General features: G+C 55.5%; 12 protein-coding genes and 1 non-coding gene across 13 annotated transcripts; 8 read left to right on the plus strand and 5 right to left on the minus strand.

The window, feature by feature from the left end:
• Positions 1-474: 474 nt before the first annotated feature.
• On the minus strand, positions 475-1,871 carry L226DRAFT_532278 (ARM repeat-containing protein). The gene is made up of 5 exons (XM_067680228.1): positions 1,711-1,871; positions 1,513-1,646; positions 1,277-1,455; positions 756-1,218; positions 475-696 (listed from the first exon to the last, which is right to left on the minus strand). The coding sequence occupies exons 1-5, from the start codon at positions 1,859-1,861 to the stop codon at positions 619-621; spliced, it is 1,005 nt and encodes a 334-aa protein (XP_067538064.1). The 5' UTR covers positions 1,862-1,871; the 3' UTR covers positions 475-618.
• Positions 1,872-1,978: 107 nt separating this feature from the next.
• L226DRAFT_482122 (mRNA turnover protein 4-like protein) lies at positions 1,979-3,302 on the plus strand. Its single transcript, XM_067676958.1, has 4 exons — positions 1,979-2,131; positions 2,186-2,244; positions 2,299-2,396; positions 2,503-3,302. The coding sequence occupies exons 1-4, from the start codon at positions 2,104-2,106 to the stop codon at positions 3,071-3,073; spliced, it is 756 nt and encodes a 251-aa protein (XP_067538065.1). The 5' UTR covers positions 1,979-2,103; the 3' UTR covers positions 3,074-3,302.
• A 456-nt stretch (positions 3,303-3,758) lies between these two features.
• On the plus strand, positions 3,759-4,543 carry L226DRAFT_610790 (FMN-linked oxidoreductase). Its single transcript, XM_067686207.1, has 2 exons — positions 3,759-4,190; positions 4,244-4,543. The coding sequence occupies exons 1-2, from the start codon at positions 3,807-3,809 to the stop codon at positions 4,412-4,414; spliced, it is 555 nt and encodes a 184-aa protein (XP_067538066.1). The 5' UTR covers positions 3,759-3,806; the 3' UTR covers positions 4,415-4,543.
• Positions 4,544-4,766: 223 nt separating this feature from the next.
• On the minus strand, positions 4,767-5,000 carry L226DRAFT_568560 (uncharacterized protein; the record flags this gene model as incomplete). Its single annotated transcript, XM_067684180.1, has 2 exons — positions 4,767-4,796; positions 4,845-5,000. The coding sequence occupies 2 exons, from the start codon at positions 4,998-5,000 to the stop codon at positions 4,767-4,769; spliced, it is 186 nt and encodes a 61-aa protein (XP_067538067.1).
• Positions 5,001-5,281: 281 nt separating this feature from the next.
• On the plus strand, positions 5,282-6,429 carry L226DRAFT_532282 (uncharacterized protein). Its single transcript, XM_067680229.1, has one exon. It carries the CDS (start codon positions 5,340-5,342, stop codon positions 6,192-6,194), a length of 855 nt encoding a protein of 284 aa, XP_067538068.1. The 5' UTR covers positions 5,282-5,339; the 3' UTR covers positions 6,195-6,429.
• Positions 6,430-6,614: 185 nt separating this feature from the next.
• L226DRAFT_544110 (uncharacterized protein) lies at positions 6,615-8,207 on the minus strand (the record flags this gene model as incomplete). Its single annotated transcript, XM_067682249.1, has 3 exons — positions 6,615-7,058; positions 7,193-7,593; positions 8,192-8,207. The coding sequence occupies 3 exons, from the start codon at positions 8,205-8,207 to the stop codon at positions 6,615-6,617; spliced, it is 861 nt and encodes a 286-aa protein (XP_067538069.1).
• Positions 8,208-9,077: 870 nt separating this feature from the next.
• L226DRAFT_568563 (uncharacterized protein) lies at positions 9,078-10,772 on the plus strand (the record flags this gene model as incomplete). The annotated part of the gene is made up of 13 exons (XM_067684181.1): positions 9,078-9,100; positions 9,161-9,253; positions 9,305-9,329; positions 9,383-9,464; positions 9,523-9,555; positions 9,609-9,620; positions 9,680-9,693; positions 9,746-9,854; positions 9,911-10,053; positions 10,104-10,161; positions 10,223-10,290; positions 10,348-10,545; positions 10,611-10,772. The coding sequence occupies 13 exons, from the start codon at positions 9,078-9,080 to the stop codon at positions 10,770-10,772; spliced, it is 1,020 nt and encodes a 339-aa protein (XP_067538070.1).
• Positions 10,773-11,465: 693 nt separating this feature from the next.
• L226DRAFT_323975 (uncharacterized protein) lies at positions 11,466-12,167 on the plus strand. Its single transcript, XM_067673917.1, has 3 exons — positions 11,466-11,725; positions 11,790-11,892; positions 11,979-12,167. Exons 1-3 carry the CDS (start codon positions 11,623-11,625, stop codon positions 12,085-12,087), a joined length of 315 nt encoding a protein of 104 aa, XP_067538071.1. The 5' UTR covers positions 11,466-11,622; the 3' UTR covers positions 12,088-12,167.
• L226DRAFT_323980 (uncharacterized protein) lies at positions 12,047-13,555 on the plus strand. The gene is made up of 2 exons (XM_067673918.1): positions 12,047-13,300; positions 13,401-13,555. Exons 1-2 carry the CDS (start codon positions 12,248-12,250, stop codon positions 13,440-13,442), a joined length of 1,095 nt encoding a protein of 364 aa, XP_067538072.1. The 5' UTR covers positions 12,047-12,247; the 3' UTR covers positions 13,443-13,555.
• A 1,956-nt stretch (positions 13,556-15,511) lies between these two features.
• On the plus strand, positions 15,512-17,298 carry L226DRAFT_521153 (uncharacterized protein; the record flags this gene model as incomplete). The annotated part of the gene is made up of 11 exons (XM_067678684.1): positions 15,512-15,534; positions 15,593-15,685; positions 15,755-15,779; positions 15,836-16,003; positions 16,056-16,067; positions 16,208-16,316; positions 16,394-16,536; positions 16,601-16,658; positions 16,723-16,790; positions 16,861-17,064; positions 17,140-17,298. The coding sequence occupies 11 exons, from the start codon at positions 15,512-15,514 to the stop codon at positions 17,296-17,298; spliced, it is 1,062 nt and encodes a 353-aa protein (XP_067538073.1).
• Positions 17,299-17,479: 181 nt separating this feature from the next.
• Positions 17,480-17,550, minus strand: L226DRAFT_t70. The gene has a single exon. It is a non-coding gene; the product is annotated as a tRNA-Gly (tRNA).
• Positions 17,551-18,203: 653 nt separating this feature from the next.
• L226DRAFT_544112 (Sec1-domain-containing protein) lies at positions 18,204-23,057 on the minus strand (the record flags this gene model as incomplete). The annotated part of the gene is made up of 17 exons (XM_067682250.1): positions 18,204-18,345; positions 18,407-18,600; positions 18,659-18,736; positions 18,795-19,115; positions 19,181-19,467; positions 19,823-19,981; positions 20,055-20,097; positions 20,734-20,848; positions 20,901-21,056; positions 21,111-21,349; positions 21,406-21,564; positions 21,633-21,953; positions 22,011-22,214; positions 22,271-22,498; positions 22,567-22,646; positions 22,707-22,902; positions 22,968-23,057. 17 exons carry the CDS (start codon positions 23,055-23,057, stop codon positions 18,204-18,206), a joined length of 3,012 nt encoding a protein of 1,003 aa, XP_067538074.1.
• A 244-nt stretch (positions 23,058-23,301) lies between these two features.
• On the plus strand, positions 23,302-24,597 carry L226DRAFT_324333 (uncharacterized protein). The gene is made up of 3 exons (XM_067673919.1): positions 23,302-23,358; positions 23,430-24,335; positions 24,545-24,597. The coding sequence occupies exon 2, from the start codon at positions 23,706-23,708 to the stop codon at positions 24,315-24,317; it is 612 nt and encodes a 203-aa protein (XP_067538075.1). The 5' UTR covers positions 23,302-23,358; positions 23,430-23,705; the 3' UTR covers positions 24,318-24,335; positions 24,545-24,597.
• The last annotated feature ends 176 nt before the right edge of the window (positions 24,598-24,773 follow it).

Raw genomic sequence — 24,773 nt, forward strand, 5'->3', positions numbered from 1 at the left:
CTCGACTGGCGTGAACGCTGTCGTCTTGCTGTATCCGACTCGGGAAGACGAGAATGGGGTTACATATCTACTATCAGAACTAGTGCTACTACTAGTCTTCGCGAGTTACAATGGTGCTGGTTGCGTTGGGAATGCCACCATACTAAGAGACTCATAGCCAGGGAAGCTTGATTGTTCCCCAAGGCAAAATTGTGGACGTTGTTGAGGTCCGTTTCTACCGTCTTTCATATGTCTTCAACTCGCGCCTTCTTGCCTGAGTTATCCTGTCTATTATGTAGGGTTACCGCAACCCGTCCGCTGTGCGAGGAGGGACAAGTACAATTTGCTTCCAGAAGAATCAAGGTATGTGGGCCGTAAGAGAGAGAGCCTGCCGTTTAAACTTCGTCTGGAAAGTCGTGAGCCCAGCCCCACGGATCGCCAAATGACATGCCTATCAACTCGGAGGTTGAGTCGACCGAGAACTCAATATTCAATGCCTGGTTGAAGACGCACGATGAATCGTGACATGATGAGCGTAGGCGTGCTCCACAAATTCCTGATAACTAAGCAATACTAAGCGATACAACAAGATGTTATGAGTTACAGCCAATGTAGGTCTACCTTCTGCCCGATCTAACATCACGCTCCGACAGCCTGCGAGGACGCAGCTCCACTGTCCAGTCCATTCGCGTACTGGAACTGATCAGAGTTCTCATACTGCGCGATACGTCTTTCAATATTCACTCTTACACATGTTGCAGAGGAAGTGTGCGTACCTCCCACATGTCAATGGCGACCTGGCAACTCTCTCGTACAACGCGCGGGGCATCCGGCCGCTTCATCCAATCCTTGAGGTGCGGGAGCACCTCGGGCGTGGCGATCCCACCAAGTGCCTCGGCGGCCTCATGCCGGACCATATCTGATTCTTGAGAGTTCTGTAGTACTTGGAGGAGAGCGGGGACGGAGTGGGTAGAGAGGAGTTGGCCGAATACGAATGCAATCTCGTGCTTGAATAGGGCGCTGTCGTCGTTGAACCCAGAGGCGAGAGCGTCGACCGCCGCGGGTGAGCCGATATTACGGAGGGCGAACATCGCGCGATACCTGTCGAAGAGGGGGAGGGACTTGTCGTTGAGGGTATTCCGGAGCCTGGCGATGTTCTCTTCCGACGCGTCTTCCGGCGCCGCCTTGCCTGCGAGAAGACCAGAGGTCGGTGGTGCGGGGTCGATGGAGGGGTACGTTCTATGCGCATGCGTTTGGATCAGGATGCACGTTTCGAAGCATCACAGTCTACACTCACTCCTCAGCCTGCTTCGCAGTGGTCAACCAGTGCTTCTGGCCCTCCTCCGAATGGTCCCAGTTGATCTTCGCGAGCGCGATCTCGCACGTCTCGCGCACGGCGCGTTCGGGGTCGTTCAGATAGCGCTCGAGCACGGCTTTTGACGAGGTGGCAGAGATAGCACCAAGGGCCTCAGCCGCCTACTGGATCGTTGAACGTCCTGATCGCGTTAAATTTGAAGAGATTGACTTACGAACCTCATGGCGGACCATCGGATCCTCCTTTTCGTTCGCGAGCACGGACTCCAAGACAGGAAGCGCGTTAGTGTTCTTCATCTGTCCCAGGCAATATGCGAGCTCATGCTTGAGCAAAGCACTCTCATCCGCGAAACCTACAAGCCATGGAAGCAATATCTGAATGCTGCGCAAGCCGAGTACACCGCTATGTATGCTCACCCTTCGAGATAATCTTAACCGCGTCGTCATTTTGTAGCGACTTGAGCGTAAACAGTGCTCTGAATCGGTTGTGCAGCGGTACGCTACCCGAGGCGTTGAGCAGCGCGGCCTCGAGGGCGGTGAGGGTGGAGGAGTCGACTTCAGCCACCATGGAGGTCAAGAGCAAAGATTAGAGATTAGATTGCCGCGCCCCTCTTATCGCGAAGTATAGAAATTTTGAGATTAGATCAAGGACACCTCGATCGGCGTGCCCTGCGCGCCTTGCATAACTTCCTTCAAGTCTTCTTGCACCCGGGTTACTTGCTGCCTCTGTCTCTGGGCTTGTATTCCTCGTCCTTTCTGTAGCTTTACGCCCCTCTGATCTGTCGGTGAATACCCTTCTAATCTATCAAAATGCCGAAGTCAAAACGTGCCAAAATTGGTGAGGAAGGACATGAAGCTCAGCTCGCGGAGGGGCATTGACATCGAGTGCTAGTGTCCTTGACGAAGGTCGCGAAGAAGACGAAGGAGCATAAGAGCGCACTCATTCAGGAGGTATGTCTCGCCCTCTCGCCCAAGCACGAGCGCGGACCATTCTGACAGTGTTAGGTGCAAGAAAATGCCGACAAATGGCAGTACTGCTGGTTGTTCGAGGTGGGCAACATGCGCAACGCGCATTTGAAGACGGTGCGCAAATTGTGGAAAGAGTGCGTCGCCTTTCCTGCTCCTCCTCACGCCCGATCCGCCCCCATCCACGTCCGTTCTCTTGTTCAAAAGACATACGTCCTGATCTTGTTCACGCATTTGCTATAGCACTGCACGGATATTCTTTGGCCGCGGAGCGGTCATGGCCAAAGCCCTCGGAACAACACCCGAAGAAGAGCACCGACCAGGACTCCACAAGCTCGCATCCCAAATAAAAGGCCAAGTCGGGCTCTTCTTCACCGACTCACCGCCGCAAGAAGTCATCGATTGGTTCGCCGACTTCCAGCAGCCCGACTTTGCGCGGACAGGGAACCGCGCCTCGCGCACGGTCGTGATCCCCTCGGGTCCCGTCATGCAGCAGCACTCCGTACCCCCAGAGCCATTCCCGCACAACGAGGAGCCGCAGCTGCGGCGGCTTGGCCTCAGGACGCGGATGGAGCGCGGCGTCCCCACGCTCGACGTCCCACATACGGTGTGCCAGAAGGGCAAAACGCTCTCCCCGGAGCAGACGCAGTTGCTGAAGCTCGTGGGTATCAAGATGGTCAAGTTCCGGGTCGGGTTGAGGGCGCGGTGGGATGCGGCGACGGGCGAGGTCGAGCAGATTGAGGGGCAGGAAATTGTGGAGGAGGAGGAGGATGCGGAGGATGCGGATGAGGCGGATGAGCAGATGAGCGAGTGAGCATGTCGTGCTTGTATGGGTTTCCTGCATTATTTCGCTTTGTATCATGCTATGCCACAGGTGCTTCTGGTACCACGAGCGGTGTCGAACGTATAACACATTGGCACCAGGCTGTCATCGGATCAAAACCTTCATGAAGATGGGTAACCTTTGTAGCCAAGAGCTCGTCCGCTGCGTAATCGGCTACGCCTCTCTTCGAGCAACGCGCTCACCTGGCGCTCACGCCGGTACTTTTCTTCGATATCTGCTATGTCCGAGCGTCTTTCCTGCCTACCGACATGACGTGTTTGTCAGTATTGTCAACACGTACTGCACAATGAATGAACGTATCTCGCTACTGACAATCGTCACGACAGGTTGCAAGCATTGATAGAAGTTTGCCCGCACCTGCGGAGACGCAACATTCCCACTTCGCGTCCATGCGACAGCATTCCATTCGAGTGAAGTTGGGCCATCACTTGTCGAATCTCGCAGACTGCTGAGTAAGTGATCGGCGAATTTTGATGTTCAAATTCCAGTCTACGAACTCTCAGCAACACGAGCTGCTGAGACATGCAGTTCTGATCTCGCTGCTTACTCATTCAAGTGCAGTGCGACGTTTGTGACTGCAGCTCACATAACGAACAGGATGCGGCTCGCGTATAAAGACCAGCGAATGTGCAGCTATGACGGCCAGCTCGTTTTCACCTCTTCCTCCGCCTAGCACTCAACAGCTTCTCTCAAGATCACCGCCATGGCTCCACTTCTCAACGCTCCAGCTCCGAACGTCTCATACTTCGTGCCGCGCGTGTATCCTCCCGCGGGGACCGCTCTCAACCCTCAGCTAGACGGGAAGCCCATCCCCACTCTCTTCCAGCCCATTAAGATCCGTGGCGTCGAGTTCCAGAACCGCATCTGGGTCAAGCTGGCTGGTGTGCTCGCCGAGCACGGTGTCGATCTGATCGACATCTCGTCGAGCGGAAACCACCCTGCGCAGCGTGTCCAGGCGATCTCCTCCGAGCCCGGATACCAGGTGCCCTTTGCTGCTGCTGTCAAGGAAGCGCTAGACAACAAGATACGAGTCGCCGCTGTCGGACGTATCCATACTGCGACGCTCGCGGAGAGTGTTCTTAACAAGGTGTGTCTTAATCATCTCTCACAAACGAACATTGGCTCAGTGATTGGGTATAGGGTCAGGCGGACGTGATTCTCGTCGGACGCATGTTCCTGAAGAATTCAAGCTTGGTGTGGACGTTCGCGGAAGAGCTAGGTGTCGAGTTGCACCATTCTTCTCAGCTCGGATGGCCTTTCAAGGGACGGGCGCGGGCTCCTACCAATACCCCGGTTTCGGAGAAGAAGTAGCAGGTGGTAGCATGGGGCCGATGCTCGGACCAGAGTTAAAGGGTACTTTGTCTATTTCTCGTCTGTAGATTGCTGTGGTAATGAGTAAGTACTTCAGTACTGCAGTACTGGCGATTATTCCGTTCGGACAAACTGCTATGGTATTCACCCTTCACAGCAGGGCAGGCGGATACGTGACGCATTTCATGCACCTGAACATCATATCTCTCGTGGTCTCAGCCACAATCCCTAAGTGACCATTTCATGCTCCTTTCATCGCCGGACATGTTTAATCAACGCCGATTCGCTATGCTCTCAATCCGTAACAGAAGTTCTCACCTCAATTCTTCAACTTGTACTTCCTCCGCGATTCCTAGTGCGGTTTGAGGATTTCACCATACTCCTGGCTACGCAGATCAAATCCGGTGATATCGGCGACCACCTTCTCTACGTCGTCCTTCTCCACCCGCTTCTGCAAACCCACCATCCACTCGTCCTTCAAACACGGGTTCGCGAAGCGCTCCATGATCTTCTCGACGTACTGTCTGTACGGTCGGACTTGCTTGAAAACGAGCGCGGGCTCGCGCAAGTCCTTGAAGTAGCGCATAGCACGGCGACAACAGATTTTCCATCATCACTCCCCGGCGGCCCGCGCTGGCGCGCAAGCGTCTAGCCTGAACCGCCGGACTCGACCCAACGTTGGTCCTCCTCCTCCCCCTCGAGCTCCCATCATAGTACCCCCAGCGTACAGAACTTCACCACGGTTTCGCAACGAGGAATGATTCAATAGACATTTGGCGGTACGATACCCTTGTCAAACATCAAGAGGAACACGAACGGGGTCTGAACTTGTTGCATTATACTCGCGCATAGGTATACGCGGCTGAAGAGACTCAAGAGAGCCCCCTGCTACCACAGTCTCTCCCATCGAAGCACCACCACCATCATGGCGGATATTCCTCCTGGCATGTTCTCTGCCGGGCAGCGTATTTCCCTCATCGCCTCCGAACGCACCTTTACCTTCACCATCGATAGACCATTCATGCCCTTCACCAAGAGCGTCGTCCTGCTCGTACGCTCTCAGGAACTCGGTCCAGATCCCGTTGTACTCAAGATGTATGACCCTCGCTTCTTAGACGAGAGGTTTCCCCTCCCCGTGCCGACTGCTCTGAATCCTCATCGCCATTGGTCCCTTGCCGCCGAGCGAGCCGCGGCCGCCTTGCCACCCGGCACCTACAAGGACGAAGATCAGCTCTATGCAGAGTTGCCTGACGATCCTCAGGCTCACGCAGAGCGTACTGCTCTGTGGGAGGCCTATTTCCGCTACCTCTCCACCCGGTGCTTCAAGGACGAGAAGATGGCGTATGAGAACCTACGTGTGCTGCAGGGCACCGCCATCCCTCGTCTACTCCTCACCGGCGTCATTATCCCTCCGGACGAGCGTGCTATCCAACCGCCTGCCATCGTCCTCGAGTACGTCCCGGATGCAGTCAGCTTGCGCGACGTCTCCATCGAAGCGGTCGACGCAGATCTATGGACCACTCTTGTCCGTGTCGTGGATAGTTTCACGACATACGACGTGTGTCATAACGACATAAACCATAACAACATTCTCTTCACGCCCCGGGAACACCCTAAGCGTGTTGTCGTCATTGACTTCGGGTGCGCGGCCGTTAGGGAGGATGAGGACGATGAGACTTGGGAGGAAATCAAGTTTCAGACGGGTGATGGCAGACGTTTGCAATGGGTGCTGCAGCGAAAGGGTGTAACTATCGCAGACAAGGACTCTTCTGTCGCGTGATCGGCTAGATTGCATAGAGGTACGTGCGGCGTGCCTGCACTTCACTGGTACTCCTTCGGTGACGATTGGCTATGTCGTTTGTACAGGGCTCAGTGGCAAGCACTGGTCGCCTGTCTCCGATAGAAGCCTATAATGACCCATGTACGTGCTGTGCGCACGAAATGTATGCGTAGATGCCGTCTTTTTTGTGGTTAACGGCCGCGGCGTCACGAGGAAGACGTTGAGGCAGGAGCTGGCCAGCAAAGGTTAGAGCGCAATCGGACAGCTCACAAGGCTTGAGCCACCTAAATGACAGCACCGCCGCGGCGCGCATACAGTCGTCAACTATCAGTATATCAGTACTTACTCAGTACTCGAAGCATCGGGCTTTGGAACACCTGTTCCCTCTGCATCAGTCGACGAGCCATCCCCCAACCCACATCACTCCTCATCGAACACCAATGCCCTCAGCTCAATGCTCTGCCTGCTCGGCCTCCCCTCGGGCGTGCCCGCGTCCCAAAACGCCGAATGGGGCGTCAACCGCGCCCTGTCCGTCAGCGAGTCGTAGCACTTGATGAGCGCGACCTCGTCCGGGCGCTGCTCGGACAAGTACCACCACGCGTGCGCGGGGTTCCAGCGCACGCTGAACGTCGCGCCCGTGCGGTCCGGGTAGCGGTACGTGACGGGGACGAGGTCGCGCGCCTCGTCGAGCGTGCGCCAGTCCGCCAGCGCGAGCGGCCGGTGGAAGACCGGGTGCGCGATCGGCCGCCAGACGTTGATGAGCCGCACGCGGGTCTGCAGGAGGCGGGGGGCGTCGGAGGGCCCGAGCAGCTGGTGCACGCGCTTGATGGTGGCTTCGTAGGTTTGGTCGATGTGCACGCGTTCCTGTCGGGGGTGTTAACGTGCTATTGACAGCACTAGTACTTGCAGGTGTGGACGTACGACGGGGCCACGGCCTTCGGTTCGCGGGATCGACCCGTCTTTCTGCGAGTGGCGTCTTGCGCGATCATACACGGCACCGTCAGCATACGGTAGTATCGCCCATGCATATTTCCGCGCTCCCAGGCCCCAGACACACACCTGATAGTATGGTCGAAGACGAGCACGCGCTTCGCGCCCGTGACGCTCTTCAGGAGCTCCTCCGCCTCCTTGTAATACACCGTCTTGATGCGCTCCTCGTCCACGAACTCGGTCTCCGCGCTGGCGTGCCGCATGAACTGGAACCCATTCTTGTCGAGGGAGAACTCGTGCTCGCGCCCGCGGGCGTCGTGCACGACGACGGGGCGCGGGTCGTCTCCGAGATTGTGCTCGGGCTTGCCGGGGGGCGGGGTGAGGTAGATGTAGCGGTAGGCTTCTTCGGATGGGTCCCCGAGGGGGGTGTAGTAGTTGAGCGTCGTCGAGACGTCGTGCGGGCCTGGGGCTGGGGAGAGTACGGTTGCGGTCATTGTGTCGCTCGTGTCACTCGTGTTGAGGATGGAGTGGTGAAATCCCAGTAGCTCTCAGAGACGTCAGAGTGTGGGATGTGGATGGGAGTCTGCCTGGGATGCTAGCGTGAGTACTATATACCTGCGAGGAGTTCGGGCACCGAGCTTACCGAGAGGGAGGGTGGTTATTCTGGGCTGTGGATTAGTGAGAATGTGGGACCCACTTGTTTGTTGGATAGGCCGCATTACTGTGGCCGTCTTGACGGTCTTCCGTCATGCTGGGGGTAGGTCGCGCAATTGCCAGCTTATGTGGTCACATGGACACGGCTCTCCGACGCGTCTCGACAGAGAGCGATTTCGCGAGCACAGACAGCCATGCGCCATGCCTGCGTAAACTCACCGTTGTATCGATGCATTCTAGCATTCGAGGCACAGCAGCCGGCATTCAAAACCATCTTCGTGAACAGGCGACAGTAGTACTTTCTAGCAGTACTTGTCCACGCATGCAAACAAAAACTATCAGTCGCGCCGCATCAAGAGACCCTTCGCTCACCAAGTGCGTCGGCCCCGAAGGCAGACGACATACAGAGGTGCGTCGCCGGATGTCCATGGAGAAAGCCAGGGGCCGAGGAGGATCATCGTTGGACGTGACAGAGAACGTGACGCGACGCGTCTCTGGTGCTACGTCACGCGTCGCCGAGAGCGCTTCGAGGAGCAATCGGCTTGTGCTGGACCTTCGCGAGTCCCGCGGCAGGATCTGCGATATTGTCGCATTCTGTGACCACGCCAGGTACATTGCTCTGTCCCGAAGCTTCTGAAGAGCCGCTCCGTCGACAGAACGAAACGCTCGGCCCGCTACATGATGCCAGCGCGCACGCCGCGCTTGTCGCTTGGTGAGTTCACCGAAACGAGATATTGCCACCCAACGTGGCTCACTGGGTATGCCCACAGATCTCTTGTGCCCCCGTCGTTGAAGGTGACGACGTGCAGCAAGCGATATGGACGGGGCCATTCCTACTGTCGATCGGCGTCACAGAAGCTCTCAGCGCGTCCTCGTCCTCGTTCCCGAGGAGTAGATGCTGCTCGCTGAACACAGCGACGCAATGCCATCCACGAACGCCGCAGATGAGACGACGACGGAGAGCAACGTTGCCGACAAAGTGACCCTTGGCGTCGTGTACGCCACGGGCGCGTTCGACGAAGACGGACTGCTTTGGCAAATACTGATGGGGAGCAGGGCGGGGGGCCGAACGGGCACAATCGCTTCCGAATATGGACTGTCGAGGGTGTCGATGGACGGCTTCTGCGGAGGCTTGTGCTCGCTCCCTCGTCTCCCTCTCATCGTCGATCGTCCTCTTAACAGGCTCCGAGCTCGCTGCCATGCGCCCATCCTCTCCTCCGCTCCCCCCGCCTCCTTCTCCTCCCCCCTCTATAGCGTCCCGCGATACCCTAGACTGCCTCTCTCAACGCCCTCGATACCATGGCCTCTCCCGCCGTCCTAACGTGAGTGCTCGCCGCCGAGCTCGTCTCTCACCGCGCGTCCTGACGAGTCGTGTCTGCCAGGTACGGCCCCATCTTCGTGGGCGTCGTCTTCAACATCCTCTTGTACGGCATAATGATCACCCAAACATACCTATACTTCAACACCTATAGAAAGTGCGTCGTGTTCTCACCACCATCCTGCCCTCCGTCTAACCTCTACTCCAGGGACCGTCTATGGATGAAGTGTTTCGTACGTTGAACATGCCTCGCTATCCGTGTTGTGTCTCAGAGTCTCTCTATCAGGTTGGCATCCTATTTCTCTGCGATACCCTCAACTGCGCCTTCGATATCACCTTCCTCTACATCCCGCTCGTCGGCAACTTCGGTGCGTTGTGTTGTTTCCAAAGCTGCGACACATACGCTGAATAACATCGTGGGTGCAGGCAATGACAATTCGCTCACGTATGCTACCTGGGGTAAGTATATGCGCTTCATATGTGCGTGTTGATACTCACCGTTGTATGTGCAGTGTTCGCGACCGGTCAGTACCCACCTATTCCGTAGGTTCGCCTCCGCTCACTCTCGGTTCGGGAACGCCAGACCCAGTCATGACAGTCAGTCTTCTGCTGCTCGCTCGCGGGCGCCGTACTAACGCCGCATCCATAGGCTATCATCGGAAGCCTAGTCCAGTGCTTCTTCGCATGGCGAGTTAAGGTCTTGACCAACAGCGTCACCGCTGTCCTCTTCATTACTGCATGCGCCCTGTGCCAATTCTGTGAGCATGTGACGTCCTCGAATCCCACAAACCGTCGCTTACTGTGCACGTCTCAGGCGGAGGGCTTGGCACGTCGATCGCCGTCGGTATGATTCCTGAGTTCGTGCAGTTCCAGCGGTTCGAGGTCATCGTCATTGTCTGGTTGGCGTTCTCTGCCGTTGCGGACTGCGCGATCACAGTCGCTCTGGTATGGCATCTCGTGAGTAGCATCAATGACATGTCGATGAGGACATGCTAACTCCATTGTAGCGCAAGCACAAGACGGGATTCGCTGCCACCGACGATATCGTTAACAGGATCATTCGGCGTGAGTCTACATGGACGCCTGTCCTGCTGCGACGTCTGACATAGGGCCTTCTCTTATGCAGTGACCGGGCAGACCGGTCTCATCACCGCACTCTGCGCATTGGTTGACCTCGTCCTATTCCTAGCCACTGTTCGTAACCCATCTCTCCACCTTGCGTCATACGCATTCGCTTATCGCTTGCTATAGCCCGCTGGTCTTCACCTCGCTTTCAACCTCCCCTTGTCGAAGCTCTACACGAACTCGCTCATGTCTAGCTTGAACTCGCGCTCTGGCTGGAAGTACGGCAGCGGCAACGACACGACCACCGACGAGCTCAACCGCACTGAGCGTGGACGGCACTTGAACGTTCGCGGAGGCGAGTCTGGCCGACGTGTCAGCATGATGGTGCGTACTTTGGCGGCTACTCCACCTGCTTCCGGGAACTCATGCGCTACGCTGCCCTTCTCCAGACTCCGAACCAGGTGTACATCGACGTCGAGTCGCACGAGATGGTCGATGTCATCGATACCAAGGTCCTGCCTGGCGAATCTGCCATCTCCGGTATGCCCAGCAAGGGCTACAACGAGAAGTCGTCGAAGCTGACCACTGCGCACACTTCTGGTTCTCTATGAGACCTTGTTCATTGTCTCTCCTTTTCCCACCGAGTTCTGTCGATACTGTTATCATGTTACGTACTATGTTGTATACCTGGCGTAGACCGCTTCTTCGGCTTCGTTTTTGACTCGCGACGTTGTATATCAGTCCTTGTAGCAAGCGAGTAACTCATATCTCACTATAAGCCGTTGATGGATCGACGAAGGTTGACTTTCCGACTTCAAGCAACCAGGAGTTGCACTTTGGTCCTGGTGTAGTAGGCATATAGTGAGTGCCGGTTAACCTTTCACAATCATTATCCCCACTTTTTCGGTTACTGAAGAGGCCACCTTACTCTTCGCTATGCTGTAGATATCCTGATTCTCAGAAGGCCGTCTTTCAAAGAGCCCTTTCTACCCTTGGGAAGGTGAGAAATTCCTTTGTCCGGAAAATTCAGCCATAATATGGGACCTTTCCCGTCACCGGAAAATATGATATGACCTGATAGGAAAGCTTTCAGGGTAACATTTCTGTGATGAAATATCCAGACAAAGGATAGGTTAGTCTTCTGTACCCCTCCATGTCGTTGGTGTGTACTCAGGATAGGATTGCTTTGTTACTGTGGGAAAGGCTAGCAACAACTCCAAAAAATGAATACTGTCCTAGAGAAAGGCTAACCAGGTAAGTAATATCGGACATTTTCCTGCCTCCGGTGAACGGGCGCTGCCTGTCGTGATACGGTGACATGCCTGCTCAGCCCAGTCTCCACTCTCTCTCTCCCGACGTGCTCGGCGAGATCTGTGCGTACCTGAAGTTGTACCGCCAAAACGGAATCACGGGGGTCGCTTCAAGCTGTCGTCTTTTCTACCAGCCGACACTCAAGGCTATATGGACGTCCATCCCATGCTTTGCCGTGCTTTTATACACCCTGCCTCAGGATGCATGGACCGTAGATGGAACGAATGGCGGATATGCCTCTCCTTGCACATTCGTGAGTTTTTTTTTCGGAACCAATTCTGTCACTGCCACTGGACGCGACCTCGGACACGGTGCAGTCCTGAGTCTTGGATGGATCAAACTGTCTGTCCCATCTAAGCAGGCTACGATACGACAAGACGCATATTCGATTCAAAGGTCGTGCCTACGCATTAAGCTGGGGTAAGTAGCAGTAGATCGATCGTGCGCCCGCCGTGATGCCCCCCTACAGAACTCGTAACTGACTTGGAACCTGATCAACATGACAGAAGCTTGCACGTGAACTGCAGCCCTCAGATTTCACCCGATTCGCCATGCACGCAAATCTCGTTCGCCAGATGGGGAGATTCAACCAGGGCTTTGGGCCCGAGCCCATGAAAAGGATTGCCGATGAACTTTGGGCGGAGATGCGCCGATATGAGGCATTCTGCGCCCTGCCCAATCTCGTAAGACTGTCGACGGAGGGGCACTCCTTGTGCAACGACATGGTCGAATCCGGAGACCACCTCACCCGGGCCCGAGCCGTTGGACGCCTCAGATGGATAGCGCACCTCTCCCCGAACATAACCGGGCTCACCATCAAGATGAACTTCTCGTTTGTTGTCTCCGCTGCCCTATCCTATCACTTTTGACCGAGCTGAGCATCTCCGGCATCGCGCTTGAACCTCGTGTTCTGCGCCATCTCGCATCGTGCTCCATCCGCTCCTTGAGCCTGGAGGACCTGCATGAGATGCCATGCGCGGTGTTCGATGTGAACGCAAACTCTTTGCACTTCCCCGTCCTCCGCGACGTGCTTATTGCGACGGGGTTCGTCGACCTGTGCATCGCGCTGTTCGACTCTATCGCGCGCTCGACGTGCGCCCTCACGCACGTTGACATCGACATCAAGCGAGAGACTTGCACCTTGGCTGCATTCGAGAGAGTTGCCGAGGTGCTGGGCACCCTCCCTTCCATCAAGCAGCTCGACGTCCGCGTCGTCTTCGGGGACCACCTCGTCCAGTTTGTGCCTCCGTCCGCCATCTCCCCGTTCTTCGCGCTGCACGCTCTGGAACATTTCGCTCTGGACGGACTGTTCCAGGTCCTGCTCGACGACACCACCGTCATAGACATGGCGTGCGCGTGGCCGCGCATCCAGCTGCTGGACGTCTACCCCGAGTACGAACACCGTCTCTACGACCCCGACAGCACCGACTGGGGCCAGTGGTGCCCGCCTGCCGTGACCGTGCCCGGCCTCCTCCCGTTCGCGCTGCGTTGTCCGCGCCTGCAGCACCTGCGGATCGCGCTCGGAGACATCATCGGCGACACACTTCCATACTCCGGGCCCAACGCCCCCTTCACCTTTGCTGACCTCGTCGACCGTCCCGCGCACGGGCTGGCGGAGCTCACGGTTGGAGGCAATCCGCGCCTGGGCCCGGCGGCTGCGCTGGAAGTCGCGGTGCAGCTGTCGGCTATGTTCCCGCACCTCGTCGATATCTACGTTGATGACCCCGAATCGGTCGTTCAGAACCACCATGAGGAGTGGAGCAGCGTGGATGAACTGTGTGAGGCACGCTGGGCTGGCGTGCTTCCCCTCCACAGGGTGCTTGCGCAGGTACGCCTACTACTCGAGTCGGGAACGACGGGAAAGAACTCTCTGAGGGAGTAGAATTGTGTATACTCATACTGACCGACTCCTCGGGGTGTTTGTAAAGGTACGCCTGCAGGAACGACGGGGGAGAATTCCGAGGATGTAGGATCGAGTAAGTATACTGACCTGACAGTGACTGAAGAAAAGGCCATGGCGGTCAGCGCGAATTTTTGACTACTGATGATGACTCGTCCTCGTGCTTCTTGACTTGAACTCACCAGATACAGCTTCATGACAGTCACTATGTTCAGTTTCCGCACTCCGCACCAGGGCCGCAGGCAGGGTTCGAGCATTGGAGTCCGAGTCGAGTTGTGCTATCTGCGGTGGAAAGTCAGCGATGTGATGTTCCAGTGCCGAGAAAAGCGTTCAGGTATCGTGTTTCTGTTATCCTGGATACTGCGAATCGGTAGTCGAAATGTAATATAGCCAAGTTCTTGAACGGAAAATTGTTCGCGACGGTCCTCCCACTCGGAGTCGTTTGAGGCAAGCGATGACTTTGTGGCGTCCGGAGGAAGACGCTCGCCTCCTTGCTCCCAACCGCCACTACCCACGGTCCGAACTCATTCTCTTCTGCAATATACGACAGCACCCCAAGACTCGACTATCTGATTTGACGAACGCTCGTGACGGTGCTTCTGCTCACGTCCAGGCGTCATATGCGTCTTTCAGCAGGTTCGTCATATCCTGCATCAGACGACTGATGACGGAGTGCGCTGAACGTGGGTAGCGTTACTGACGGAATCCTCCATTTGCAGAGTTGCCGATGGGCGAGTGTGGATGGACTGCTTACCTACATCCTAACTTTGGTTGAAGAACGGCTTATACCACGCTGCGCGAGCGCGTTGTCACGCCAGGGCGCACTGCGATCGGCGGCCGCCGTTGTCCACCTACCTTGTTTCCCGCTCATCGTGTGAGATAGAAACTCGAAGATACGGACTTGTCCAGTATGAACCATGTACGGCATGCAACCGGAAGCGCCGCTTGATTTGGCAAGGCCTGAGCTTCATAGACATCGCCTGAGCGGTCGAAGCAGAAGCATATCCCCCTCTAGCGACAAGGGTCGGCCGCAATGTGAGTCTCAGCCCTGTTGCGGAACCGGTTGCAATCAGCTAAAACTTCCTTCAAGACCAGAATCTGACTGTGGGGAGTTACTACCGAGCACCCTCTTTCCTGTACGACATGAGAACGCTCCCGGGTAGAATCTGATGGTATACACCAGGTAAGTATGAAGGCACGTGTCTCCCGGGGTAAGTCCGTCTTCCAGCGCGTGCGCGACCGACACAAGGACAGCGACCGCGCTCACGTTTCTGGGGCCGCCGCTCTTCCGTGTTGCGAGCGAGGACCTGCGAGGACTTGCGGATTGGTGGGGGATTGGGCGGTGGAGGTGCAAGCCTTCCCTTCTAATCTTCTTTCTGGCAGGTCAGGACGGACGGACGTAGGGGCGCGATCTTGACCCCTGTCAATGCCACTTGTCCTTGTAGAGGACTCATAGCAAATCTGCAGCCTAGACGGGTACCTGAGCACCATCGGGGAAGCGGGTGCCAGTGCCAGAGAGCTTGCCAGACTAGCATGTCGCCTCCGTCTCCGCGTTACGATCGTTTCGGACAGGCACCTTGAGCCTGTGCATGGTGAGTATGTGTACTACGACAGGAACAAATTTTGACTCTCCCTTCCAATAGGACTTTGAGTCTTGACGTACGACATCCGGATCCCAAAGGCTCCGGTCTAAGAAGCCCAAGTATCCGGGCGTCACGGATGGCTGCGACGGGGAGGATGCGCGCCCTGGAACCCTTCTCTGTTCGCGAAGCAGGGCGGAGGAGATCAAATAAGATATAGCATATCTAAAGAGATGCTTCTTGGAGGTTTGCAATTGCTCACCTGCACCACGGTCCTGGGTGCCGTTGCCAGTGTGCAAATGCTTGGGTCGTACTCCACACGCACCGGGGTCCCCGCTGATGGACGACTACGGATTGGCGTATAAACTACAGGGGAGTGAGGGCGAGCGGCGCGCGCATCCTCCTGCATACGTCCACCCTCGGTCGCTCTTTTCCCCGTCTCCCCCGTTTGTCTGGCCTCTTGACCGCCCGCCGCGCCTCGGTCTATCTCCTCGCTTGTTTCCTGCGCTACCTGTTAGTTGCACACTCTTATCTCCCCTCCCGCATACTACCCGCCAGTATGGGGTCTCCCGCTATGGAAATGTACGTTTCAACTCCCTCAGAGCAGCAATGACACTCACTGATGCACATACACCTTCAGCTACGGACCCATATTCATCGGCGTCGTCTTCAACATCGCGCTGTATGGCATCATGGTCACACAAACATACCTGTACTTCCAAATGTACAAGCGGTACGTCCGGCATATGTCTCGGTGTATGATGATTCTTCTAGCTGAAACATAACTGTCACGGTCGTGTAGGGATCGGACATGGATGAAGCTCCTGGTGAGTGTCCCAGTTCTGTCCGAGTCTGTGCCGAGCCCGCACTCACATGCGCCTAGGTCTTTTTATTGTTCATATGCGACACTGTCAATTGCGCTTTCGACGTCGCGTTCGTGTACATTCCTCTCGTGAACAACTTCGGTGGGTTTTATTACCTGTTCATGTCTGTCAATGGTCCGACGCTCAACACCCAGGCAACAACGAAGCGATCTCTAGAGCTAGCTGGGGTGCGTATACATGTGCTCTCTTGCTTCATTGCGTCGCTCACCAAAAATACAGTATTCGCTACAGGTACGAGCCTCTGCGGCTACGGATGCTTCTCTGCTGACGACATGTCATGATGAACGCCCTCTCATGCGCATCCAGACCCATTCATGACGGTTGGTAGTATGCCTGTCTGACAGATGTTACTAGCTGACACTAGCGTCCAGGGCTTCATCGCTGCGCTGGTGCAGTTCTTCTTCGCATGGCGTGTGAAGGTTCTCACCGCAAATATGTTCGCCGTCTGCGTGATCTGCTTCTGCTCATTTGCCCAGCTCTGTACGTCCATCCCCGCTAACGTCACCTCCGTTCCTCGGAAAATTCAGACGCGCTATACTGACCGCACACGGTTACAGGTGGTGGGCTCGGCACTTCGATCGCGGTTGGCATGATACCGGAGTTTGTGCAATTCCGGAAGTTCCAGGTGATCGTCATAATCTGGCTCGCTTTCTCCGCGGTCGCCGATACCCTCATTACTGCGGCGCTCGTGTGGCATCTCGTAAGTTAGAAGCATTGTCTGGGGAGCCCCGCAGATGCTCACGGCATGATGTACCATGCTTCAGCGCAGGAATAAGACTGGAATGGCGCTCACGGACGGTATCATCAACAAAATTATCCGTAGTGAGTGTGTCGGTCAACACCTGCGCTTGCGTACTTTGGAGGAAGGCTGACACTTTGACTTCAGTGACCGTGCAGACAGGTCTCATCACCGCGCTTTGTGCAATAATCGACCTCATCCTCTTCATCGTCTCAGTACGTTATCCACCCCTCCGACTCTGTCATCCTGCTCTCGCTGACGTTGACCCTTCTCTCCCCTTACCAGCCGACGGGTTTGCATCTCATCTTCAACCTGCCGCTCTCAAAGCTCTACACGAACTCGCTCATGTCGAGTCTCAACTCCCGCTCCGGCTGGCAGTACTCGGACTCCAGTCAGGTGATGAGCCAGAACGCCAACCGTTCTGAAACGCAGCGACTTCCCAGAGTGCGGAATGTGAATATGTTGAAAAGCGGCGACCACGGCAGACGCGTGAGTCTTCGAGTGCGTTCCTATCCTCGTCTGAGGTCAGCGATATAGTGCAATATCTGACTTCGTTCTCAGCAGGGCCCGCAGGAGATCTACATAGATGTAGAGTCACACGAGATGGTGGATGTCGTGGACATGAAGGGGAGTCCTTACCCTGGGGCTCACGATTATACTCCAGACCAAAAGGTGGCATCTCCGACTCAATCAAGGGAATCAGGTTCTGCGCATGCTGCCTGAATTTTAATACAATTTTGTTGATGCGCCTCACCGGAGGAATCAGGGTCAATGCGTTTTCTGGCCGTTGAAGGTGGTTCCATAAACGGTTGGTAGGCTGTGGTAACGAATGAATTTCCTTTGTCGATCCCGAGTCGGTGAGGCAGATACACACGATTCAAAAAGAGCTCACGGTGCATGTCATTGCATTAAGGGGGAATCGAACCCCCGGCGGGTCGATGGCAACGACCCAGGTTACCACTACCCCATTAATGCTTAGCGATGCCGCTTTTTGGCGCTTGATGATCGTATTGCAGGTGTGTACCCAAACAAGATCGCCAAACAAAGCACCTGGTCCGTGCGCACCTCCCGCAGTATATAAGCCAGGTCCAAACATTTTGTTTCCTTACCACTCTGGCCTTTTGGCTTAGATCAAGTGTAGTATCTGTTCTTAATAGTTTAACCACTATTATGGAGGCACCGCCTCCATTATTGGTTATCTAATTTTTGCCGCCCTTGTCCCCCGAGCTCTGCTTGCAACTCGGGGGCGCGATGACCTTGCTACTGTAGTGTCGGCTTGTGTCGTCGGGGGATCTCCTTCCTCTTTCTTTTTGGATCATATTTGCGACCGGTCAGTTGGCTGGAAGCTAAATGGTTCAAATAGATCGAGATTTCGGTGTTTCTTGTTTACCTGTTCATGGCGTGCTTGTCTGTTATTGTGCTGGGGAAAGGCTCTGCAGGATGTCCAGTCAATGGAACGATCGCCAGTCCCCAATTGCTGTTACTTGGTACTGTCAGGTTCAAACTTCATACTTGGGATTAGCACCAGAGAGTTCAAAAGCATGCAGTGTATTGATGTACATGACGCCAGAGACCATGATGCAACAGAAACAATGCGACGAGAGATCCAATCCAATACATAGCGAATTTTACATGAGTTTGCCGTTGGTGTAGCTACCGTTAACAGGCGACGAGTGTCCGCTATGCTTCTTCAATGCCTTGCGGGTCGCGAAGAGCACGCTGTCGATGAGCGAAGCCACAGTGAGCACACCACCGACAATTGCGCAGGTGCTAAATGGTGAGACCGGTCAGCGAGCCGCACAGAGACGTAAGGAAGGGCTGGAGTACGTACGAGGTGAGGAAATGCGCGAATGACTGCCGCGTCTCGCTATGGCGGATGAGGATGGGCGAGATTTCGTAGTTGAAGAACGCGCCAGGGATGCCGGTCGAGCCGTGAGCGATGTGGAGACCAGTAGGAGTGTTCTCCTGGGGACCCTTGTCGAGATCACGCTCGAAGTGGGTCGCGCTGTACTGGTGAGTGTTGACCTGTGGTCACGAGATGATCAATCACTGCTTCAATTCCAGCCTATGTATTGGAGCGTACCGTCTTCCCATCGAGTGTCTGGAACTGGGTGGAGACGACCTTCAGGAAGTACTGGAACATGTACTGCTGCTTAATGGTCTGCAAGGTATTGTAAGCGAGCAGGTCTACTTGCGTACATGGAGATTACGATACGTACCCGGCCTTGAGTGCCATCAAGCGGGTTCGCAGCAATGCCAAGTTTCTGCTTGAGCTCCTTTCCGAGCCTCGCCTTGTTGATATCGTATTCGTCGTCGCCCTCGAACGCCAGATGGTGGATTTGGTGCGTGAAGTCGTGGCGGTTGCCGTCCGTACGGAGGTACGGAACGAGCTCATAGAGGTTGTGTGCGCTCGTGCGGAACGAGCGACCCGGAGAGAGGTGGATGTTGCCGACGACCTTGTTCACGCGCACGCGGCCGGAAATGTTGCATCCTTCGTGCGCCTGCTCCTTCAGTTTCTCTGACCAGCCCTCCTTCACGCACTGGGGAAATAGCAGGAGAGGTTAGCGCGTTGCGCGCAGCGTGTGCAGAGGATACAGAGACTCGCCTGCTCGATCGAGTCTGGACGGTTGAAACTCCATCCTCGGTTCACGTACGCCTGTCGGACCTCGTCGCAAGTGTTACAGCATCCGCTCTCAGGCTCGATACCACCGTAGCAAGAACCACAGTAACCGTTCTGGCGCTGTTCGTTGAGGCGGTCGAGGTCGTTCTGAAGCTCGGTAATCACGGAGTTGGGGACAGTGACACCGCGCTCATCAAGGCGAGTCTTCAGAATGTTGTGAGTGATGTCCGCCTGCGTCTCGCCGCTGATATCCATCACATCCAGACTGAGGACTGTAGAAGAGATTGAATTGATTAGCATCAGCGCATATGCTCCGGAAGCACTACGGGGAGCGAGAGCGAAGGTCTGAGGTGCTGAAATCGCAAGTGTGCACGGGCCACCTTCTGTCCGCGTAATGGACTCCCGGCGCGGAACCAGTTCGCCGAGCATTCAAGGAATATGCAACAGCTCAGTGGTCACACTAGCCGCAGCAAGATCCAAAGTGCGAGTGTGTGCAAGATCTTGGCAGGTACTTGTCCTGCTCTACGATCCGGGGAAAGTTCGGGGACAAGTGAGAGCATGTTCAGACGAGCTTATGCATACTTGCAGACGTCGCTCGCCTTTTCATAAGAGCATGAAGGTACTCACGATAGCATGGTACTCGAGGGAACGTCACGTTCATGTTCACCGTCAACTTCTCCCCTCTGCTCCGGTCGACCACAATCGAGGTATCCACATTGACATGGCGGTAGTCGAAGAATTCAATCGTAGTAAACGAGAGGATGATCGCCGCAGCGATAATGGTCACTACACGACACACACCGGTCAGTCTTCTCCATGCGCAGCTGTAAACGGAGGAAGCGGGAGGCCGAAGACTTACAGAGTGCCCCGGTACGAGTCTTGACCTTGACGTCCTCCATGGTCTGCGCATGTCGTCAGAACACACCTCCATTGCGCTGCAGGCGCGCGCATGCTGACCTTGCCGAAGGCATCGACGCCCTTGAGGGCATTGAGAAAACCCTTCGCCATAGTGTCCCGAGTCTGAGTACGAGTCCGAGTCGCGAAGCCAATAAACTAGAAGAAAGAGAAACCGGAAAGGCGAGAAGGGGCCTGAGCGAGGAGGGCCAGTCCGGCGTCGAGGTCGCGGAGGAGGTGGTGGTAGGAGATGAAGAGATGTGTTGTCGCGAAGCGGGCTCACCGCACGCGCTCCCCGGACGCGACGGGGCAATATGCGCACTCCCGGATGACGTGTCACCGCCACATGATCGAGCTCGCTGGGCATGCGCGTGGTGGCGTCTCGCCGACCATCCTCCAGAAATTAGCCGTATATCCTACCGTATTCTACTACATCCATGCTAGTCCAGAAGCCTGTCTGACAACTCAAGAACACCGAAGACAACCCGAGCGCACGCACGCTAGGGCTGCGAGGCAATCCGGTCGACGCCCTGCTTCACCTTTCCGAGCAGATTCTTGACACCGTCTCTGATCCCCTCGGTCTGCAGACTCACACCCTCGCCGCTTGTACGGTATACACCCGGCGCTGGCCCACCAAGGCTCACGTTCACGCCTCCGAGATTCAGATTCAGCGACGGCATGTTGCTGGACGAGCCTGGTGGTGGCTCGTACACCGACGCGGGGAAATTCACAGCCGCGGCGCGGACCATGTCCAAGAAGCTTCATGGAAGTTGTCAATGTACGCCTCGATCAATCACGCGAGGAGACGTACCTCGAGGAATTGTGCACATGTGTTCCTCCGAGCAGAAGACGCGTCCCTGCTGCAGCGGAGGGTCCGCCCGAGGTCGCTTCCTGGTTCAGTAGCGCAACCACTCGCGCTTCGGCGTAGGTTGTTCCGCCGATCATGAATATGATGACGTCCCCGGGTCTACACACATATATATTAGATATCTCGGAGAGAATTTGTGCTGGGTTTACTCACCTTTGCAAACCCGCGTTCGGCCCCGCTCCATCAAGGAAGGGATGAGTAGTGTCACGCAATCGGCCTTTGAAAAGGTTTTCCAATGTTTGTGACAGATGAGGGGTATGCTGCATGTAAACGTTCTCCACACCCTTGAGACCCTTGAGAGCTGACCGTCCTTTCGCAAAGAGCGCCTCTGCCGAAAATAGGTCCTCTTGTCGCTGATCCGAGCCCGCGATGTTCAATAGGACGTAAACAAGCTAGGAGGGCTCATGAGTATCAACTGTTAGCGAATGAGCATGTGCAGCGGGCGTACTCGTGCGTCCTCTCTTGACACACCGTTCTCCAGCATGAGGTTGATGAGCGATGCCACGTTCTGCGCTTGCGACTTTTGATATCGTAGCGCATACAGCATCACAAGTCTGAGTTTGTTCCATGGCTGGATTGCCGGGTTCGTGATCAAGGCCTGCACGTTCTGTAACAAACCAGTATTAATTCTGAATCCGGAGCGTACGTGATTATGAACTGCTCGAGGCGTCCTACCTTCAAATCGGCACCGGAACCAGTCGCGAGGCCCTGCTCGACCTCCCCGAGCTCCAACAGCTTGTCACGCTCAACCAGCCGACTTAGCTCGCCCACAATCGCGACATGCTTGCTTACGTTCCCACCAAGCTTGCGGAATTCGGGGTATTCCTCCACAAAACGCTTCATGTCCGATATCGACTGGATCGTCGACGGGTTGTTCGCGAGCGAATGCGACTGGTACGACTGGACGTACGACTTGAGTGCAGTACCGAGGTCGCCGAAAGTGGCAAGGTGGTGCGCTTGGAAGAACGGGTCCGTCGTCGTCGTCAGCGTAACTTCCTAATGACGTGCGAGATGAGCAGACGCGATGGATGCTGTCAGCAGGAGAGGACGAACCTTGAGCTCTGGTCGGATGTCAGGCACCAGGTTCAAGTCCACGCGACCATTCTGAATGCCCAGGAGTTCGTGCACCATCGCCTGGTACGTCCACTGAGAGAGCAGCGGCGTCACAGGGTCGCTTCGCCTATCCAGGATAAGCAGCAGTGGTGGCACCTGAGTCAGCCGGAAGTCGAAGAGCTGCGACTCGGTTTGTATCCGGTGCTATCCTCATAGCCATAAGTGACGCGCACTCGCACATGGTACCGGGACGTGCTTACCTGGATTTCAACCCCAAGCTTCTTCGCCATAGGACTCGACTTCTCGTATCTGATCACAGGCTTCTTCTTGAGGCTGAGCAGCACGGCGGTGACGCCCTGCACTGCGCGCTCGAGCGCCTGGGGATCCCAGGAGTTTGGACTGTTGCCGTACAGGGGGTGAGAGGCGGTGGGTATGTGGTTCAGGGTAAAGAGGCATGGGAGGATTGGGGCGTAGTCTGCGAAGTATTCCTTGAGAGTGGGCATAAGGAGTGGGACAGGGAGAGAATGCTGTCGGGGACATAGTCAATGAAACTCACCTGAACTTCTCTGACTACCTCATACTCATCCACATCCGCAAGTCGCTCAATCGCAGTCTTGCTGAGGATATTGCTAAAGTCTGGAGTTTGGATGGTTGAGACGAAGGGAGAACGAAAACGAGGACGGGTCGCTTACTGACAGAGGTAGTACTCTCCATACTTCGGTTCCTTGAGCTCAGCCGCGAGAGCCTCGAAGCTCTCGTCGCTGGGTTGGAGGAAGCAGACACATTTCATATGTGCCATGCGGTCGCGCTTCTTGTTGTCGATTTTGTCGGTGAGGTATACTTGGTGCGAGAGTAGCGTTGACTGCGTCGCGGAAAGGGACACGATAGGTGTCTGAACGCAACCCCCATCTCATGAACTTCCACCAAGCCATGAGACAGGTGATTCGGGGTGCTTACTGTGTGGTTGTCGAGAAGTAAAACCTTCATCGAAGGTGGTATCGAAACCATCTTCGTAATGTAGGTCTCGACGGCCTTCACGACGTCCATGGCGACCTACGAGCCACGTCCCGGCCTATAACAGTTAGCAATATGCTCTCGCGCAAGTTCTTGACGGTCCACAGATAAGGAGCGCGTAGCACGGTGGATGAGTTCGAGGATGCTCAGCAACGACGGACAAGCTGCCAGTGCCGACCGCGTCCCAACACGCTGCGGGCCGCGGCCGCGGGCGTCTCCAGCGGTACATATATCCGAGTCCCGCCCAATAAACTCCCATCGCAGTACTCCCGAACGTACATACCGAACTTCACCACATTTTGACAACAAGGAACATTTGTATAGAAATTTGGCGGTATGATGACTTTGTGATGCATCGTTTATGCTGGACGTTAATGTCTGAACTTACTTACCCGCGATACCAAGGTTTACTTAGTACCCAGTAACCTACACGCGGGAACCTTTCCCACCGACGCACCGCGATCATCATGGTAGATATCCCTTCCGACATGTTCTCCACAGGGCAGCGTATCTCCCTCATCACTTCCGAACGCACCCTTACCTTCACCATCGATGAACCATTCATGCCCTTCACAAAGAGCGTCGTCCTGCTCGTACACTCTCAGGAGCTTGGTCCAGATCCCGTTGTCCTCAAGATATATGACCCTCGTTTCTTAGAGGAGAGGAACCCTATCTTGTCGGATGATCCCCCTCACCGTTGGACCCTCGTCGCCGAACGAGCCGCCGCCGCCTTGCCACCCCACCTACGAGGAAGATAATCAGCTCTATGAAGACGAGCCTGATGATCCCCAGGCTCAAGCACAGCGCAGTGCCTTGTGGGAGGCTCACTTTCGTCGCCTCTCTACCGAATGCTTCGAGTCCGAGAAGATGGCATACGAGCACCGCGTGCTACAGGGCACCGCCATTTCTCGTCTACTCCTCACCGGCGCCATGATCCCTCCAGACGAGCGTGCTATCCAACCGCCTGCTATCGTCCTCGAGTATGTCCCGGATGCAGTCAGCTTGCGTGACGACGCAGATCTATACACCACGCTCGCCCAGGTCATCGACAGTTTTTCGACATATAGCGTGTGCCACACCGAGATACACCGTAATAACATTCTCTTCACGCCTCGGGAACACCCTAATCGTGCCTTTGCCATTGAATTCGGGTGCGCGGCGGTTAGGGAGGACGAGGACGATGGGTCTTGGGAGACAACCAGAGTTTTCTGGAATGACGGCAGACGTTTCCGAAGGCTGTTGCAGGAAAAGGGTATAGCTATTGAAGTGAAAGAGGAACTTCCCGTTGCGTAATCTGCTAGAATGCACATGGTACGTGTCTGGCCTTCACTCTTTTTGTATCGATTGATGATACCGTGTCCATAACGGTTTGCCCGAATGTACCACAGCCCGTCCAGTGATGGGGTAATAGCGTTGGCTCACACATGTAAGCTTCACCCGCATTTGTCCCCCACTACTCGCTGTTCCATATATGCTTGAGGCAACGATTGAGTCCCTCGTGTAACTAATGCTTTTCCTAGAAATCCTGGCAACGGGCTCGGCGGCGGTGCAAGACAAGGCAAGCGTTTCTGCGCTGGAACCCCACGTCGTCGGTGAAGTTGTTTCGGCTAGCTTGAACACGAACTTCAATTCACACCTTGTTTCCTATAGGCTCAACTTGACGGTGTATCTCCGGAGCACCTGGATTACAGACAACGATACTGAGAGACCTGATTCGATCAGCGCTCGGATGGCGGGTGACGCATACGC

The sequence above is a fragment of the Lentinus tigrinus genome (genome assembly GCF_003813185.1).
Source record: "Lentinus tigrinus ALCF2SS1-7 unplaced genomic scaffold L226scaffold_6, whole genome shotgun sequence".
NCBI lineage: Eukaryota > Fungi > Basidiomycota > Agaricomycetes > Polyporales > Polyporaceae > Lentinus > Lentinus tigrinus.